This window comes from Prionailurus viverrinus, chromosome A1 (assembly GCF_022837055.1).
Source record: "Prionailurus viverrinus isolate Anna chromosome A1, UM_Priviv_1.0, whole genome shotgun sequence".
Classification (NCBI taxonomy): domain Eukaryota; kingdom Metazoa; phylum Chordata; class Mammalia; order Carnivora; family Felidae; genus Prionailurus; species Prionailurus viverrinus.
The window spans coordinates 132,635,502-132,654,836 of NC_062561.1; the positions used below are offsets into that span (position 1 = coordinate 132,635,502).

At 36.4% G+C, this 19,335-nt stretch overlaps 1 protein-coding gene across 1 annotated transcript in view; it reads right to left on the bottom strand.

The window, feature by feature from the left end:
• SREK1IP1 (SREK1 interacting protein 1) overlaps positions 1 to 19,335 on the bottom strand; it is a 44,874-nt gene that overhangs the window by 15,620 nt on the left and 9,919 nt on the right. Inside the window, exons 2-3 of the mRNA XM_047869670.1 lie at positions 18,466 to 18,513; positions 7,742 to 7,885 (exon numbers count right to left, since the gene is read on the bottom strand). Coding sequence (XP_047725626.1) covers positions 7,742 to 7,885; positions 18,466 to 18,513 — 192 coding nt within the window. The remainder of the gene's footprint in view (positions 1 to 7,741; positions 7,886 to 18,465; positions 18,514 to 19,335) is intronic.

Consider the following 19,335-nt stretch of genomic DNA (forward strand, 5'->3'; position numbering starts at 1 on the left):
ATCTGGAAGAATTAGGAGAGAAGTCATTCAGCTATGGAGTTTGCTTTGTTGAAAGTTGTTAAGCTAACCATTTAACTTCTTTAATAGATGCAGGCTATTCAGTTCATTTTTTGAGAGAGTTTTTATGGTTTGTATGTTTCAACTAATTGTCTATTTTATCTAAGTTGTTCAACTTATTGGCATAAGGTTTTCCACAATATTCCCTTATTTTACTATCTGTATAATCTGTAGTATTATCACTTATTTTTCATTTCTGGTATTGTTTCTTTGTTTTGTTTTTGTTTCTTTTCTTTTGTTTGTTTTTGTTTTGATTTTTTTTTGTTTTGATTTTTACCTGATCAGTTTGGATAGCAATTTTTCAATTTTATAGATCTCAAAGAACCAGCTTTTGGTTTTACTGATTTTCTCTATTGTTTTCCTATTTTCCATTTCAGTGATTTCATCTCCAATCTTTTTTTATTATCTTTCTTCTGCTTACTTTGGGTTTCATTCACTTTTCTTTTTCTAGTGTGTTAAAGCAGAGGTGAAGTCATAAATTTGAGATATTTCTTCCTTCTAATACAGGAAGTTAGTGTTATAATTTCCTTTAGGTACTGTTTTATGAGCATCCCATAAATATTGTGTTTTTATTCATTCAGTTCAAAATACTTTGTAATTTCCTTTTGCATTTTTTCTTTGACCCAGTGGGTTATTTAGAAGTGTTAGGTTACATATATTGAGTGAATTTTCCTGGAAGCTGTCACTATATTTCTAATTTAATTTCCTTGTGGCTAGAGAATATATTTTGCATAATGTGAACCCTTTAAGATCTATCAAGTCTTGTTTTATAACACAGAATAAGGTCTATCTAGCTAGACATTCTGTGTGAACCTGAAAAAAATGTGTACTCTGCAGTTGTTGGGTGAGGTGTTCTATAAATATTAAAAAGGTCAAGTTGGCTGACAGTGTTATTCAAGTCTTATATCCTTTCTGATTTACTGTCTACCTGTTCCATCAATTATTGAGAGAGGCATACTGACTGACATCTACAACTGTAATTGTGAATTTGTTTATCCACAAGGATTTTCCGTGGTAGTTCTATTAGGGTTTGTCTCATATAGTTTAAATTTGTTATTAGGTACATAACCACTTAGTATTCATAAACACTTAGTATTCATATGTCCTCTTCATTAACACTTTTATCATTTTAAAGCAACCCTCTTTATCTCTAGAAACATTCTTTGTTTTGAAATTGACTTGATCTGATATTAGTCACTTTAGCTTTAGCTCGAGATTTTTTTTTTTTTGTAGCTATAATAAGCTCAGAATGACTACTGTAAACATGCCCCTTCCCAAAGTTATAAGAAACAAAGCAACTACGTAGCTATGGGAAAAATAACCTCTTCCATTTAGGAATGATGGATAAGGAGTCCACTGACTAGATTATATAGAGAAATTACTTCTAATAAAAACAAAACAATCCCAGAATTTAAGACATCTTTTTTCCTGGCTACTACCCTTAGGAACTAGCAGTGCTTATGATAATAGTGTATGAGAATTCAAGCACTGAAGATGAAAGTTTGATTTAGACAGTTCAGTGTTTCTATACTACCATTCTTAAAACTATTCCACCCCTATTTATTGAAGGTCTTTCTGAGACAGGATATTGAAATGTACACAGGCATAGGGAAAAGAATTTGAGTTTCTGCAAAACAGGAATTTCTTGGTAAAAGATACAAACACTGGAGTAAAAAATTGAAGGCAAAAGCCTCCTTAGCACTTAAATTTTTTAACGATCATCAAGAGTGGCAGTCTCTTGTGTGACATACAGAAGTCGGAGGATATGATCCTGTGTTTAGAGACAACTCTGTAATAATAAGAAAAAACCGTCCAGTAGTACCTGCAGGGTCAGATACCAGATTTTTGTCTGCATATGTCACCAGGTTTGCAGCTACTCCAGCTGCTTTTAAATACTTGACTAGATAGTTCCCAACCTAGATCCATTCATCTAAATTTCCCAATCACTGCTGTGACTTCTAATCAACTACTTTGCAAATATCTTTTGCAGTTTTCTTATAAAAAGTACATTTTGAGCCAAACAGAGGTTTATTTCAATTACCCCATGGATTCATGTAAGCCCTATCTTTATGAACCCTGAAACCACCAGTGTAAGTCATTTACTTGAATCTGATTCCAGCAGTTACTAAAGGAAATAACAAATACAATTATGGTAATATGCAAATATCTCATTTTGGCATTTTTTCCTGGGCAGTGTTCAGTATCAACCATCTTTAAATGATATCAAGTATGAATTTAACATAAAACTTTTTTCATGTGTATTTATTTTTGAGAGAGAGGGTGTGAGGGTATGAAGCAGGCTTTGCACTAACAGCAGAGAGCTCAACGTGGGGCTTGAACTCAGGAACAGTGACATCATGACCTGAGCCAAAGTTGGATGCTCAACCGACAGAGCCACACCTAGGTACCCATGACATAAAACTTTCTTTTATTTATTTATTTATTTATTTATTTATTTATTTATTTATTTTCATAAAACTTTCTTAACCAAACCAAACCATCAAAATAACCCCAAACCTCCAAATTTGTCAAAATATATTTATTTTCTGGACTGAAATAAAAGAATATCATAAAATATTAAGGGATGTATGAGTAGCGGAACACCTCCTAATTACAGGTAAATAGCTAATTAATATTAAATAACACTAGGTAAAATAGAATGAGAAAAAAAATCCATACTCTTGAACTTCTTGGGTCCTTTGTAAATAGTAAAAATTTACCTTGACTTTCTGTATATTCTAATATAAACAGGTCTTCAAATATTTGCTACTATCATATACAATTCCAAAGGAAAGTTTCTCAGCAAGTTTAAAACAGTATAAAACCTTAACAAGTTTCCTAGAGTATTGTAGTGTCACTAGACAGTAAGCATTTTCACACATAAACATACACATACACACATTGCGAGTCAATAAGATTGTATAATCCTCATCAGACACTGATTGTTCAATCTTTCCCTGTTCACAGCCCTGGTAACACAATTTTAGAACGCTGTACAGGTTCCAGGTTGTTGATTATAATAAAACTGCAATGATTGTACCCATCCATGTCAAGTCCTGCTCTCACATTTTCTAATTTGTGTCAAAAAATTGATATATTTGTCATTTAGACTATTTTCTTTGTTTTAAATGAAAGATTATTTTAATTCCCTAAGTATATAAAATGCATTGAAAAATATACAATATAATAGAAATAAATACAAACAGAAGCAAAAAAGAACATAACATACAAAAATAAATTTTGGGTTTTATTTTTTGGTGACATTTATCTCTCCTCCCCTTTATGTCTCTGTTTCATGAAAGCAGAACAACTAATTAATGTAAGCACATTAAAAATTCTTAGCTTTCTCCTGGCTCACTATTTTTATTGTCATTAAAAACAAAAACAAAAAGAAAAAGCACACACACACACACACACACACACACACACACACAACTTAGTCAAGATAGTTGGTACAAGAGCTCCCCACCTTGAAGAACCAAGGCAGGATTCAAGGAACCCTCAGGAGTACTAAAGGATATGGCATGAGAACTCACAATCAATAGGTCAGTGTTTTACCCTGACCCCATCAGACATCCTGAGCAGTAACAGAAAGTTATCAATGGAACTAAGAACCACAACCTCTACACTCCCTTCTTCCCTGTATTTAGGAACCAATTTATTGTTTATTTGAGTGGCAGGAGTTGGGGGCAGGGGGGCACTGGGCTTCCACTAGATAACCATGAAATAAATTTGCATCCCCTTAAAAAATGTTTAATGTTTATTTATTTTTGAGAGAGAGAGAGAGAGAGAGAGAGAGAGAGGGAGAGAGAGAGAGAGACAGAACATGAATGGAGGAAGGTCAGAGGGAGGAAGACACAGAATCTGAAGCAGGCTCCAGGCTCTGAGCTGTCAGCACAGAGCCCAATGTGGGGCTTGAACTCACGAATGGTGAAATCATGACCTGAGCTGAAGTCGGACTTAACTGACTGAGCCACCTGGATCCCATTTATAATACTTTATTACTGAAATCTGCATGATATACAGGAATGAGCACTCTCCTGAGTGGGAGTCATGATACTGGGAAACAAGTTCTGAGCCTCTAAGTGACCATAGGCAAGTGTACCTTTTTAAGAAAGAAAATCTACATTGAGTCAGTCATTTTCAGCATGAAAGTAAGGGAAAGCTGATTCGAACAAGGAAGTTTTATCCCTTCCTGGTGATTATGGTATGTTAACTCCCTCCCTTTCCTGCCAGGGTAGATTTGTCCCAGGTGTTCATATTGAAAAATCACCTCTAGAATAAACCTCTATTCACGATGACAGTGTACTTTATCCTTCAAGATTCATATGGTGAAGGAAAAAAAGTGAAGAACCAAAAGACTGGATAATCTCCACGGTAGGACAGCAGCACACTACAGTGTAAACAGTATAGGACCAGTAGGCAAGAAACAGAGATCACGGTGCTGGCTTCACTGTGATGTTAGTCACTTGGGAGCCATCTGTCTTCAGTTCCTTTTCTGTAAAACTAGGTTTAAATTATGTGTTTTCTAAGAGGATTACGAATTCTCAAGTTTTTGTTTTTGTTTGGTTTTGGGATTTGGGGGGTGGTGGTTTCTGTTTGTTTTTTGTTTTTAGACAAAGCAGTGTAGATGGATGGGGTAGAAACTGTCCTTGTGGAATTGGCAATCTTGGGCTTTCTCTCCTAGAATCTTCAGCTTTGCTCCTTCAGCCTGCTCTCTATGCCTGGTGCCTGTCTTCCTGAGATCTCCTTTACAAGTGACCTAGGGACTCCCTTCCTATCTCCTCTACTTCCTATAAAGTCTTCTTTCTTAGGGTATATTCCCTTACTTTGGTAGAAACCTCTGGAATCAGTGCTCTCAGAAAGGGTATGTGAGAGATAATTTTTTTTTTTTTTTCATTTTGAATGTCTGCCAATGCCTTTATTCTATTCCACACTTGGTTGATAATTTGGTTGGGTATATCATTCTAATTTGGATACAACTTTCCTTCAAAAATCTGAAAGCATTATCCACATCTACTAGCTTCCAGTATCACTTTAGAGAAGAACAAAGTTATTCTGACTCCTGATTTTTTACCTATGACTTGTTTTATCCTTGACTCTGGAAATTTCAATTATATTCTCATTTCCTATGGTATGAAATTTTGTAACAGTGTGCCTTTATGTGAGTCTAATTTTAACACTGTGCTTAGTACTGGTTGAACCCTTTCATCTGGAAACTAATGTCCTTCAGTTCCTGGAAATTCCTTCTGTATTCTCTATCTGGGACTCATGTGAATGAAGTATTTCCTAGACTGATTCTTCAATTGTCTTAACTATTTTTTTCCTTCCCTTGTTTTGCTTGTTAGATTTATCTTCCATCTCTGTTAAGTTCTTTATGTCTGCTTCTTTTTTAATTTCCAAAAGTTCTTTTGCTGATTTGTTCTTTTTATAGTATCTTATTCTGTTTCATGGGTGCTATATCTTATCTTTCTATAAAACTGGATATTAATGATTTCTGTTTTTTTCTCCTTTCACAGCCTGTGTATCCTTCAAGCTGACTTTTTTTGTTCATTGGTTGGTTTTAGTATCTATATTTCACTTGAGAGTCTTTCCTCAGAAATTTAGTGCTTGATGATTGTCTAAAAAGCTGAACCTTTGAGCAAGCAAAGCATGGAAATCTCAACTTAACTGATAATGTGACTATGTCATGTCTTTGGTCATTATCTTTATTTCTTTTTTCTTAGACTGGTCAGATCTCCCAGAGATAGATCTTCCGATCTTCTGCCTGGGTGATACATGTCTGGGAACCAAACAGGTGAAGATGGCTGGAAGTTTCTCACCTTTAACTTACTGTTTTCATATGTGTTTGGTATATCTCAGTTTAAAGACCCTTTGTTTTACCTGTCTAGAAAACAGAGCTGCAATAGCCTACTGAGGTAATGGAGGGAAGCCATCTGGCTTCACAGAGTAGGGAAAGGTAACTGAAGGGAATTACTTCAGATTTTTAGCCAATTCCTCTGTTTTTAGCTTTACTGACATCCTCACAGAGGTACCTAAGGATACTCATTATCAAGTTGTCTGGGAGTTTTAAAATGTGCACTATCAGGTTACTCCTCAGATTTCCTATTATTAAAGGACTGAACTTTCTCAAGTACGCAGTCCGTTGTCACTAAACCCAACTGCTTTTCATAACTGTGTTACTATTGCTTCCTACCTCATTTTGTCTTTGTGCATTTATGTTTTTTTTAAATTCTTCCATTATCATTTCAGTGGTGTTTCAGTAGGGAATAAAATCAAGTATATATACTCAAGCAGCTACTTTTACTTGAAGCTGTATATACTCAGCCTTAGTGATCCTCTTTGAGACTCTCTCCCTCTTCTGCCTTCTCAGCTTGTCCTAGTACCCTGGCATTTGACTTTTCATTTATCTTCACTAGATGTAATATGGAAAGCTTAAGAAGTTTTAAGGTGTTTTTTGTTTATTGTTCTCTGATAATCTAAAGTAAGATTTTAACTTTTTGTATCTCTCATTCTATGCCTAAAGCCATATTCAAACAAGCTGCATTTTGATTGTGTGACATCTACCATATATCATTTTGAAGTCCACGGTGTATTTCCACATACAGCATTACACCGTATCCCTAAAAGCCCCACTTCAAGGATAGTCCATTTTATATACAAGATGGGAAAGAAATGATTAAACAGCAGGTATACAATCTACTCCTTCTGTGAGGAGAGAGGAGCATGCCCCCAACAAAAAAAGAAGGTAACTTGGTCAAATCTCTTTGTAAACATGCTAATGACAGACCTCCTGGAAACAAATTAATGGTGTTTGCTAGCTAGAGAATACCTTTGGGGGTGGAAGGTGGAGGGTTGTGCTTTTTCTCATAGTTCTAAAAGCTAGAAGTCCACAATCAAGTTGTTGGCAAGAGAATCCTTATTTATAGACTACTTATAGCATGATGTACTGGATCTAAGATAGTTTATGATATATAATCCTGGAATCTATGGATTTATGCGGCATGGCTCACTGGAAAATGTAACTATATGGACATAACATTGACATGTTTCATGATTAAATGACTTTCTTTTGTGTAATGAAGAAACCTCATGTTAATCTTGGCCAGAATGGGTTGTGAAGGAGAAAGAAAGAAAATACCCAGGGAGCTGTGCTGGTGGCCCTAGAATTTCTTCAGTTTTCCCTATGCTTCATGATCATTTATGTACTTGAAATTCTTAGTAAAGCTTGGTACTGGCTAATATCTCTGATTTTAATTAGTGTGATTTGACAAACTTATCTTTTGTATTATCCTACAAGGAAATTAAGGTTCACAGGGGTTAAACAACTTGTTGAAAGTCACTTGCTAAAAAATGGCCAAATGGGTCTACAAACCAAGTCTTAAATCAGATTCTTTATACCATGTGACACATCTTAGTGTGATGGAAAAACAACAATAACAAAACCTGCTTTGTGGAGTGAGAAATTGATGTGCCTCCTGGTTCTAACACTGATCTGCTGTTTGATTTGGGGCAAAGTACTTACAACATCCAAAGCCTATCCTTACCTATGCAGTGCCTCTTACATATATACACAAGGTATCTTAATGATAAGTATAACAGAACAATAAATAAACATTAAATAATAAAGCAGAACATTTAGAAACATTTTTAAAGGATGTAGGGAAAGAAAAGTATTACTTACTTTTTTCTTGTAATGCCTGCAATTTATTCAGTTCTTCATTCTCTTCATCACTCTCTTCACTACTTGTGCTGCTCACATCCAAAACTATGTCCCTTTTGGGGTCTACTCGGAGAAAATTGCGGCATTCAAATGTCAGATGACCAGCTAAGTAAAACAAACAAAAATGTAAATGACAAAACAAAGGATACCTAAAGATACTCATTATATTTTTATTATATATTTTTATTTTGTTGCCTCAGGGTTAAACAAGTTACAGTTTTAATAGTATAATGTTTAGTTTCAACTTTTATTCAGTGAGTAGTGGTTCGCTTTTTCTGAATACACCACTCAGAGAAATTTTTCCTGTTTCACCTATGTACTTAATTGCATAGCAACTACATAGCTTTCATCCAATTAAAGGTGTCATGACAATATAATTGACTGTGTTTTTCTAAAGAACACTTAAAAATTTAATTTTGAAAAACAATTTTCATTCTGACATCATTCACCTCCTAAAGCTGATCCCTACAAGAAAACTACAACGGTTACATATTTATGACATGATACAACTTAAAAAAAAAAAAAATCAAACAGTACAAATACCAGAAAAGTACAGGAAATTATATAACCAATATCCAAGTGCCTATCCACTCACATGTTAACATTCTGTTATTCAATTAGAGTGTTTTTTTCTTAATGGCAAGTGTTTGCACACATGTGCGTGCACACACACAAAATTGGGGGCCTTGCACCATTCCTTAGAACCCTGTCCTAATCCCATTCTATTCTTTCTTCAGAATTGGCATACTGAAGTTGTATTTATCTTTCCAAAACAGCATATCTGATTATTTATTTCACATAAACTCAATTATACTTACCTACCAATCTGCAACTAGTGTTTGCCACTCAATATTATATTTTGTGATTTACCTATATTAACATAAGTATATGTAACTATCTCATTTTATCTGATGAATAGTGTTCCATTATATAAGAATACGATTTATTTATCTTCTCTACTACTGCTAGAATCTTAGTTTGCTTTCAGTACTTTGCTACTATAAATAATGCTGAAATGAGTAGCTGTACATGTATTTTCTGCACACGACATTTTTCCACAGCCACTTTCCTTTTTTTTTTTTTTTTTTACTATGATTCACTGATGGTAAAAAATAACAGTAAAACTAAGTGTATTGATATATACACCCAAATACAAATACACACTAATACACAAATATGAAACAAAAAGTGACCTGAGTACTACATGTGATATCCCAAAACAAAAAGCAAACAAAAATAAAAACAACAAAAAAGTGCTAACAGTAACCATGCAATTGATTCCACAACACACTAATGATTCACCATAACTCTGTGCTAGAGTTTATTTCTAGTTCTCTCTTGGAAGTTCTAGATTTATTCAAGAACATCTCGTATTAGAGTCCCAATCTTAGGACCCTGGGCCTTGCTTTTATCCCCTGCACTCTGCAAACCCATGAAAACCCAAGTTCAAGAACACTGGGCTCAGGAAATACTCTCAAGTCTTACCTCTTAGAGTTTCTGCTTTCCTTTGATTATTGTCCTCTGAGCATTCTCTAATTATTTTCTTCCTAGAACACTATTGTATCTAAAATATGTACTGCACATTTTATACAAGTTTGTTAACTGCTTGCAAGAGGATCCTGTCTGCCATACTGCTGGAAATAAGTTTCCTTCATTATGATTTCCTTTCAAATGAATCATTCGTAAGTATTCTTTTCAGTTTCCAAACATTTGGAGTTTTCAAATTAAGTTTTTGTTGATTTATAAAGATATTACACTGTTATCAGAAACTAGGGTCTGTATGATATCAGTTATTTGGTATTTGCTGAGATTACTTTTGTGGACTATCATGCAGTAAATTCATGAAATGATTTGGTATGCATTTTAAAAGAATATATATCACTCTGTTGAATAGAGTGCTATGTCTATTCTGTTGCTCAAATCTTCTCCATCTTATTATTTTTTTTTTTTGCCTAATAACTTCTGAGGGTATAATTTTTTTTTTAAATTTTTTTTTTTTTTCAACGTTTATTTTTTTATTTTTGGGACAGAGAGACAGAGCATGAACAGGGAGGGGCAGAGAGAGAGGGAGACACAGAAACGGAAACAGGCTCCAGGCTCTGAGCCATCAGCCCAGAGCCCGACGCGGGGCTCGAACTCACGGACCACGAGATCGTGACCTGGCTGAAGTCGGACGCTTAACCGACTGCGCCATCCAGGCGCCCCTCTGAAGGTATAATTTTTAAGTACCTCTATGATTATAGAGAACATAAAGGTTGTATCATAAACTTCTCAATTATTAAACATAACTAATTCCACTAAGCTTCATATCCCTATCATTATGATACCCAAAAATGAAGGCTTCTGAATCTATTTATCTTCCTTGAAGCCTTACCCTCATATTGCTGTTACTGCTCCCCTGACCTACAATCATCACCCCCTTCTCCCCCTATCTTTTTTATTTTATTTTATTATGTTTATTCATCTTTGAAAGACAGAGAGAGACAGAACACAAGCGGGGGTGGGGCAGCGAGAGAGGGAGGGGGACAGAGAATCTGAAGCAGGCTCCAGGCTCTGAGCTGTCAGCACAGAGCCCAACGCGGGGCTCAAACTCACCAGGAGATCATGACCTGAGCCGAAGTCGGATGCCCAACTGACTGAGCCACGCAGGTGCCCCTCCCCCAATCCTTTTATGACAGCTTCTGAAACATGCAATCTTTAGTGGACAACTTGTGTCACCTCTTCACAGTTTGTTCCCTCTCCCACTTGTTTTAATTTTTTTTTTCAACGTTTTTATTTATTTCTGGGACAGAGAGAGACAGAGCATGAACGGGGAAGGGGCAGAGAGAGAGGGAGACACAGAATCGGAAACAGGCTCCAGGCTCCGAGCCATCAGCCCAGAGCCTGACGCAGGGCTCGAACTCACGGACCGCTAGATCGTGACCTGGCTGAAGTCGGACGCTTAACCGACTGCGCCACCCAGGCGCCCCTCTCCCACTTGTTTTAAAGGACATTTGGCTCTTCCCTGAGAACATTTTTCCACAGCTTATCTCGGTATTATTAGTATCCTCCAGGCTCCTTAATACTGTTTCTCAATATAGCAGTCCTCTAATCTCCCATGCAGCTCTCTGTTGCTGTTTAATAGCCCATCTACTGAAGTCTTTGGAATCTGGCTCAGACTTGGGTTCTTCACCCTAGGCCCTCCCACAAACCTACGCGAACAGGCTAGAGTGGTGCATGGCCTCAAAGTTCCTTGCCATTTTAGATGCCAAGGCCACACTACGCTCCTTGTCATCACCTGAAGTGTTCCATCTCGTAAGTTTTCAACTCCACTATTATACTGACTATAAGCTTTTATCCTTCTAGCTTTCTTATTCCCTTACACCCATGCATAGATGTGTTTAGAATTTTTTTTTTTGTCAACACTTTATTCCATCTACTTTTTATTTATGTCACTCTTACTACATTTACTTCTCAAAGGAAAAAAACAAACAAACCTATTTGCTGTCACCTTCTTTTAGGTAATTGTTGACATGAAAGCTGTCAATTCCAAAGAGAGTTAGAGCTTAGCATTTCCAAGAGTAGAGAATCAACTAGGTAGAGCACAAGAATTTTTTAACTATTACATTTATCACATATATATCTATGTGCAAAGTTATAATGTGCATAAATACACATTTTTACAAACTTCTATAAAAAACCACATTTCTGACCTGCCATTTGCCCCTTACCAAACAAAATCACTTTCTCCTCTTCTAGTTAATTTTTTTTTTAATTTAACTATTCTATTTCCCTAAATAACACATTTCTCTTAATAACTGCTGCCTCTTGATTTTTCAGCTCAGGCATAATTAATTGACTTCCTACTGTGGAAAATGAGCATTTAATATCCTCCCCTTTTCTCAGTGTTCTTGTATCTTTTTAAATTTTTACTTATTTTTAATTTTTATTTTCTTATTCTCAAGTAAGTTAGCATACAGTGTGTCTCGGCTTCAGGAGTACCCCATGATTGATCTCTTACATATGATACTCAGTGCCAAAAAGTGCCTTTCTTAATGCCCATTTAACCCACCTTTTAACCTACTCCCCCAACCCCCATCAACCCTCAGTTTGTTCTCTGTATTTAAGAGTCTCTTATGGTTTGCCTCCCTCTCTGTTTTTATCTTATTTTTCCTTCCTTTCCCCTATGTTATTCTGTCAACTTTCTCAATTTCCACATATGAGTGAAATCATATGATATCTGTTTTAGAAAATTAAGACCTTAACTCACTCAGTCCCTTCATTTTCTTCTAATCTGTCAAACTTCTCATTCCTGACTTTCCAAACACCATTACATGTTTTTTCTTTGACTCATTCATGTTGTTCTTCTGCCATACCTCACTGTAAAACAAATACTCTGGCTCAAAGCTAACCTTTCCTGAGGTTGTGCCTGTCCCTGAGCAGTTCAAGCAACGCTTAAGTACAATCACACATACATGGACATTAGCACAAACACAAAGCATTTCATTTTTGTGTTTGTCCCTGGTCAAGTTCCTCTCTTATTCCCCTCAGTGACTTTTCTAAACTTATGCCTGACTTAAATCATTGTTCAACCACTTTCCTGTCTCACTCAATGCCCCTTCCCAAACAGACAACTGCACCTCCTAACTTACCAAGAAAACTGAGATTACCAAAGTCTCCTTCTACTTTCTGTCTCCATACCTGAAAATATCCATACTTATTCTCACCTAGTTTCCTTCAAACTTATGAGTTATCCTTGATGGGGCGCCTGGGTGGCTCAGTTGGTTAAGCATCTGACTTTGGCTCAGGTCATGATCTCGCGGTTTGGGAGTTTGAGCCCCAGCATTGGGCTCTGTGCTGACAGCTGAGAGCCTGGAGCCTGCTTCAGATTCTGTGTCTCCCTCCCTCTCTCCCTTTCCCTGCTCACATTCTGTCTCTCTCTCTCAAAAATAAATAAAGCACTAAAAAAAAAAAAAAGTTATCCTTATTTTAACTCTTAGAGGAAATTGCTCCATCTTCTCCTGTCTCCAATATCTGCAACATCTCCTATAATATCCCTTTAGTCTCTATACACATCTTTTATCTTAAATATAAAACCCTCCATTTATCCCAAATTCCCTTCTAGGAATTACAGTTGACCCTGGAATGCTGATCCCCAGGCAGCTAAAAATCCACATATAACTTATGGTTCCCCCCAAACTTAACTACTGGATTTTATGTGATTGAAAAGTAAGAAAGTCGCCAAATGGAGAAAAACAAAGTGAAGATGGAGGAAATTTGTAGGAAAAGGTGGAACAGCAGGGCTCTTGTCTGCTCTTGGCATTCTCCATCCTACTACCTGTGGGGAGCTCAGTTGACTGAGGTCTTGAATGGAGAGGTGAAAGAAACAGGCTCTGGGGAGGGATTTTCACTTAAGTAACCAAAACCCACATAATAACCCACCCAATACCTCACCTCCCACCAAGGGGTGTGGGAGAACACCAGGGAGGGCCCCAGGGAGGGGACACTATCAGACAGAGAAGCCTGGGTCTCAGTGGGGTGGGGGCACTCTCCAGGGTGCTGAACGTTTTCTGAGGAGGGGATCTAATATTGCTGGGGAACTGGCAGCTCACCCCTTCACAGCCATTTTCCACAAGCAGAAACTGCACTATAATCACATGTAGGGGACTGGGTGAAGCAAGTGACCTAGAGAGAAGGGTACTGGTGTTTTGCCTTCCCTAGTTCTCTACCTTCCTGCATGGAAGGAGGTGGTGTGGACCACCTTGCTTCCTAGGTAGAGAAGCAAGAAATGAGTATCATTCTATGATCTAGATTGGCTAAGTGCAGGTGGGGAGAAGGAGACATGTGGTGGTTCATGTTCTACTACTGTATTCTATCTAAAACAACAACAACAACAACAAACCTATATAAAACTACACCTGTGCAGTTCAAACCCATGATGTTCAAGGGTCAACTGTATTCAATATGTTCCTGTTATGACCTGAATGTTTGTATCCCCTCAAAATTCATATGTTGAAATCTAACTTCCAAAGGGGATGGTATTAGTTGATGGGACCTTTGGGAGGTGATTAGGTTTCTGAGAGTGGTACTCTCATGAATGGGATTAGTGCCTTATAAAAGATCTCCAAGGAACTCTCTAGTCCTTTCCACTGTGCAAGTAAAAAATGAAAAGTCTATGACCTGGAAAACTTGCTGGCACCCTGAACTTTGACTTACAGCCTCCTATGAGCAATATATTTCTGTTTATAAGCTACTGGGCCTCTGGTATTTTGTTATAGTAGCTCATGAAGACTGAGACAGTTCCTTACTTTACTTATGCAAATTTCCTGAAACAGGAGACTATACATACAAGCTCTCCATTTTTTTATCCATCGCAATTCAGGCCTGAATCTACATAGTTTGCTTCATGACCTACCACTCTACTTAAACTGATCTTCCCACAGTCAAAGAAGCATTCTACCTGGTAAATTCAATGAACAATTTTCAAACAAATTCTTACAAATCCTAATGGTTACATCTGACAATTTTCCCTCAACTTTGAAAATCTTTACTCTTTTGGTGTATCTGTTGCTGCCCACTCCCTCTTCTAGTATTGTACCTTCTTGGTCACTTTTTCCTTAGCTCATGCCTAGATATTTTACTTTACCTGTTGATATTTTATTCCACTAAGAGTTTGTTATTGTTCCAAAGTTTGCTTATATAAAATCATGTAGGCGAAAAATACAAATGTGGAGCAAAAAAGAGAGGTTGTTTCCATAAAACAAAGTTGTACTTTTGGAAACACTTGATTTAAATGGATTATTATTATTTAAAAAAAATTTTTTTTTCAACGTTTTATTTATTTTTGGGACAGAGAGAGACAGAGCATGAACGGGGGAGGGGCAGAGAGAGAGGGAGACACAGAATCGGAAACAGGCTCCAGGCTCTGAGCCATCAGCCCAGAGCCTGACGCGGGGCTCGAACTCACGGACCGCGAGATCATGACCTGGCTGAAGTCGGACGCTTAACCGACTGTGCCACCCAGGCGCCCCTAAATGGATTATTTTTAAAGAGTAGTTTTCAAATTAGGTACTGGCATCAAGACTGTACAAGATTGAGAAAGAATCTAAAACAATGAGAAAAGGTACCTGCTTCTCAAAGGGGGTGCCATGGCCATTTTGAGCCAGACAATTCTTCACTGTCCAGGACTACCTTACACATCCCAGGATGTTTATAAACCATAAATCATACATACTAAAGATCATACTGTTACCCAACCACAAGCACATAGGGGCAAATTAAAAAAAAAAAAAAAAAAAAAAAAAAGGCCACAGATTTCCAGGAGGGCAGTATCAACCCTAGTTGAGAACTAATCATAAAGTGATTCTGGACTCAAATTTCTTTCTCATTATTGCTGCTTGCTTATCTTGGAAGAAACAAACTATACAAAGTAGGAAATGCATTTCAGATATAATTTGCACTTAAAAGACTATGTGAAACAATAATTAGCAGACTCATAGGCAAAGACAAGGTCATGAATGTATATCAATAGATTAGCATTTTAGGTTAAATAAACATTAAAGATATTTAGGTGTGTTTTTATTTCTTGCTACTATGAGCAAATGCTCAACTACTCAAGTATCCTATCCTGAACTTTTTAAAGGTGTATTTTCTGAGAACTATCATAATTGAGACATTTATTCCATGACAAAAACTTAGTGTTCTGGTAGCTTTTAAGTATTTAGAAGTTGCCAACTTCAAAAGTATTCATATAAAAACTCATCATAGAAATAAACAATTCTTCTAATTTTGTTGAGGAAACTTTGCTATGAAAAACCAACATCCATGTTATTTAGTAACAGATTCATCCTTAACTTGAAACTTTTTAAAACTATATAGCCATTACTGAAACATACGGACACAATAAAATCTTCTTCAGTCGAGTATTAAATTGTTTTGTACATCCTGGGCACCTTAGTGGCTCAGTTGGTTAAGCATCCAGCTGTTGGTTTCAGCTCAAGTCATGATCTCATGGTTTTGTGAGTTAGAGCCCCATGTTGGGCTTTGTGCTGGCAGCATGGAGCCTGCTTGGGATTCTCTCCCCAATCCCCATCTCTCTGCCCTTCCCCCCACTCACGCTTTTTCTGTCTCAAAATAAATAAAATTTAAAAACTGTACAACCTAAACCATTAGTCTCACAACAATAGAGAGACAATACTCCTTTGTAACTAAATGATGAATATGCATATTTTAAGGTATTAAAAACATTTCAGAGTTCTGTGGACTGTTCTCTTACATCTACAATCAATACAAAGATTCTGGCCTACAAATAACAGATAATTTTTAAAATGTAATTTCTATCAGAAAGGCATGCAAATTGAGAAGACCTTCATCTTTAACAGGTATAAGATGTAAATTTAACACAGAAGGGAAGGATTACTAAAGTTTTGCAAAAGAGATAAATGAAAAGCTATTTAATAACTTTATCACTAAAATCATAGATCAAAATAATAACTATAGGAACTAAGAAAGACTGTCAAAGCTATTTGCTTACTTGGCTTCTCTAAAAAAAATTCTAATTACTACAGATACTTCCATCATTGTGTAAAATAAAAAAGCAATAAGGAGACTAGATCAACGTTATATTTCCAAAACATTATTTTGATTATTTTCCTATAAGTCTTAAGCTAAAAGTAGTTCAAGGAGATAAAGCAGCATTAGTAGAGAGGTTGGGAAATTCATTCTAGATTTTTAAGTACATAATACAGCATATAGGTATATGCTATATACATATACATGTATGTATATATGTAGAGAGAGAGAGAGAGAGAAAGAGAGGTGGGGGGGAGAGAAGGGGGGAAAGTGAGAGAGAGAGACAGAGAGAGAGAGGAGAGGGAAGGAGAGAGAGAGCATGGATGAGCACATTCCTAAGTCTTGAATCAAGACATAAAATATGGAGGGGGCACCTGGGTGGCTCAGTTGGTTAAGCGTCTGACTCTTGCTTTCGGCTCAGGTGATGATCTCGTGGTCCTGGGACTGAGCCCTGCAATAGGCTCCACTCTGAGTATGGAACCTGCTTGGGATTCTCTCTCTCTCTCCCTCTGCCCTTCTCTGCCTCATGAGCTTTCTCTCTCAAATAAAAACTTTTTTTTAATTTAAAAATAAAAATGAAATACAGAAATTAGCAAAGATTTAAAGAAAGGATACAAAGCAGAAATAAATATAAACAAGCCTAAAACACAGAAAAGATTTCACTGCACTTATTTCTTGCATGCAAGTATATTCTTCAGGAGTTTTTATTTATGTCAAGGATATCTGTACTTATGTATCCACATTTGCTAACTGAGCAAGATTCCCTTGAGCCACATCTCAGCCTTCCCTTGGAGGCATGTGACTTGGTTCTCCCAGCATGCTTTCATTATGAGCCCTCTTAATGGAGATTTATGCGGAGGGTTCTTTTATCACATGTTCTTACATGGAAAAATGTTTTTAATCACCTTTATTTATTTTTTTAATAAGACTGTACATCTGAAGCTCATGAAACATTGTGCATCAAATATAACTATACTTCTAAATTAATAAATAAATAGATGGATACATTTTGTATGGATCATTAACCCTAATCCAGGCTCACTTGCATGGTCTCCAAACAAGTGAGAAAACAGCAAATGCTGGGGTGCCTAGGTGGCTCAGTCGATTGTCAGACTTTGGCTCAGGTCATGATCTCCCTGCTTGTGAGTTCAAGCCCCACATCGGTTTCTGTGCTCATAGCTCGGAGCCTGGAGCCTCCTTCAGATTCTGTGTCTTCCTCTCTCTCTGCCCCTCCCCTGCTCACACTGTGTCTCTCTCAGAAATAAACATTAAAAAAAATTTTTTTAAAGAAAACAAAAATAGCAAATGCTACTGTTATAGCTGTTATCAAACCTTTAAGAATTGTTACATTCAACTAAAGAAATGGTATTTAAGGTACATAATTATAAATTTAGACTATATAACTGCATGTTAAAGTTTAATTTTCTATCCCATTTCATTAGTCATAATAGACATTTATGATTGTTTAAATCAAGTTTTTGCCGGTGAGCAGAAATTCTGGGACTAATATTATCCTCATAAAGAAAATAATTTTCATTGCTTCCCCTCTTCACCCAGTATCTAGAAGAACAAAGAGTAAAAGAATAAGTATACATGTACTTTCTGGGGGGGAATATACTTTCTGCATGCTCCTAAATCTACTACTCCACTTGTACTTGATATCTTTGCTAGTCAACAGATACATAGCCACCTGTCACTCAGTCTACAGAAGGGAAGAAAGTAACTATTTAGGAGAATTTCTGAATCATCTGCAAATCTGGCCTGAATAACAGGGCTAAAGGACTAAGATGAAATCAGGGCCCTGAAATCAGGATGCCAAATCACATTGCCCAAGGAGGCAACGATTCACTCTTCACAATGTTATTTTTTATTTTTTATTTTTTTAATTTTTTTTTTTTTTTTTCAACGTTTATTTATTTTTGGGACAGAGAGAGACAGAGCATGAACGGGGGAGGGGCAGAGAGAGAGGGAGACACAGAATCGGAAACAGGCTCCAGGCTCTGAGCCATCAGCCCAGAGCCCGACGCGGGGCTCGAACTCACGGACCGCGAGATCGTGACCTGGCTGAAGTCGGACGCTTAACCGACTGCGCCACCCAGGCGCCCCAACACAATGTTATTTTTTAATGTACTTACGATAGCCACATTTTTTACAGCCTGCCCGGACGCTGTCCTTGTTGCAACCTGAAATATAATTGGATAACATTTTAGCAGACATATAAAAGGTAGAAACATAAGAATTCCATCCCATGAAAAAGCTAAGAAACCACTTGTTGTAGAATTTCTTTAAAAAAAAGAAAAAAATATTCTTGACCCAGCTTAGTTAACACTATTCAATTGTCATCATTATTAGGAATCACTGGAAAATCCAATTTACTCAAATTACTTTCTTTGACAGTATTTTAAAAATAACTCCAGAATATATTTTTCTCTAATTTAACAGAAATACAGTGTTATAGTCAAGAGCTTAAACATTCCAAGAATTCTCTAACACTGAGCAAGAAATTCCTGAATATTTCAGCCTGTCCCTCAAATGTAAAATAATTAACTACATATGTGTATACATATACATATTCCCTATATACTATCATATGTGCTAATATTTTTATTATATATTCTATTACATATATTAGTTATTATATATAGTATATTTATATACATGTATATACATATATATTTTTTTATACACACACACATACATATATGAATATTTGGGATAAAAAATGTTTTTCTGCTCTCCCTTAGAAGAAAAACAAACTGGCTTTATTAAAGGAATTGGTAAAAATCCAGAAAAATACTTTAATTGATAGGTATTATAAGAAACATCCAAATGCACCACTCAAATTCTGACAAGAGAAAACTATCAGTCACATATTCAGTCTGATCAGTTTTTAGAAATATTTAGAGTATTTCTGTATAATTAGTGGTACACACAAGAAATGTTGAAGATCTAAATAAGAGAGAAGACATAAATTAAAATTGATTTTTTATAATAAAACATACATA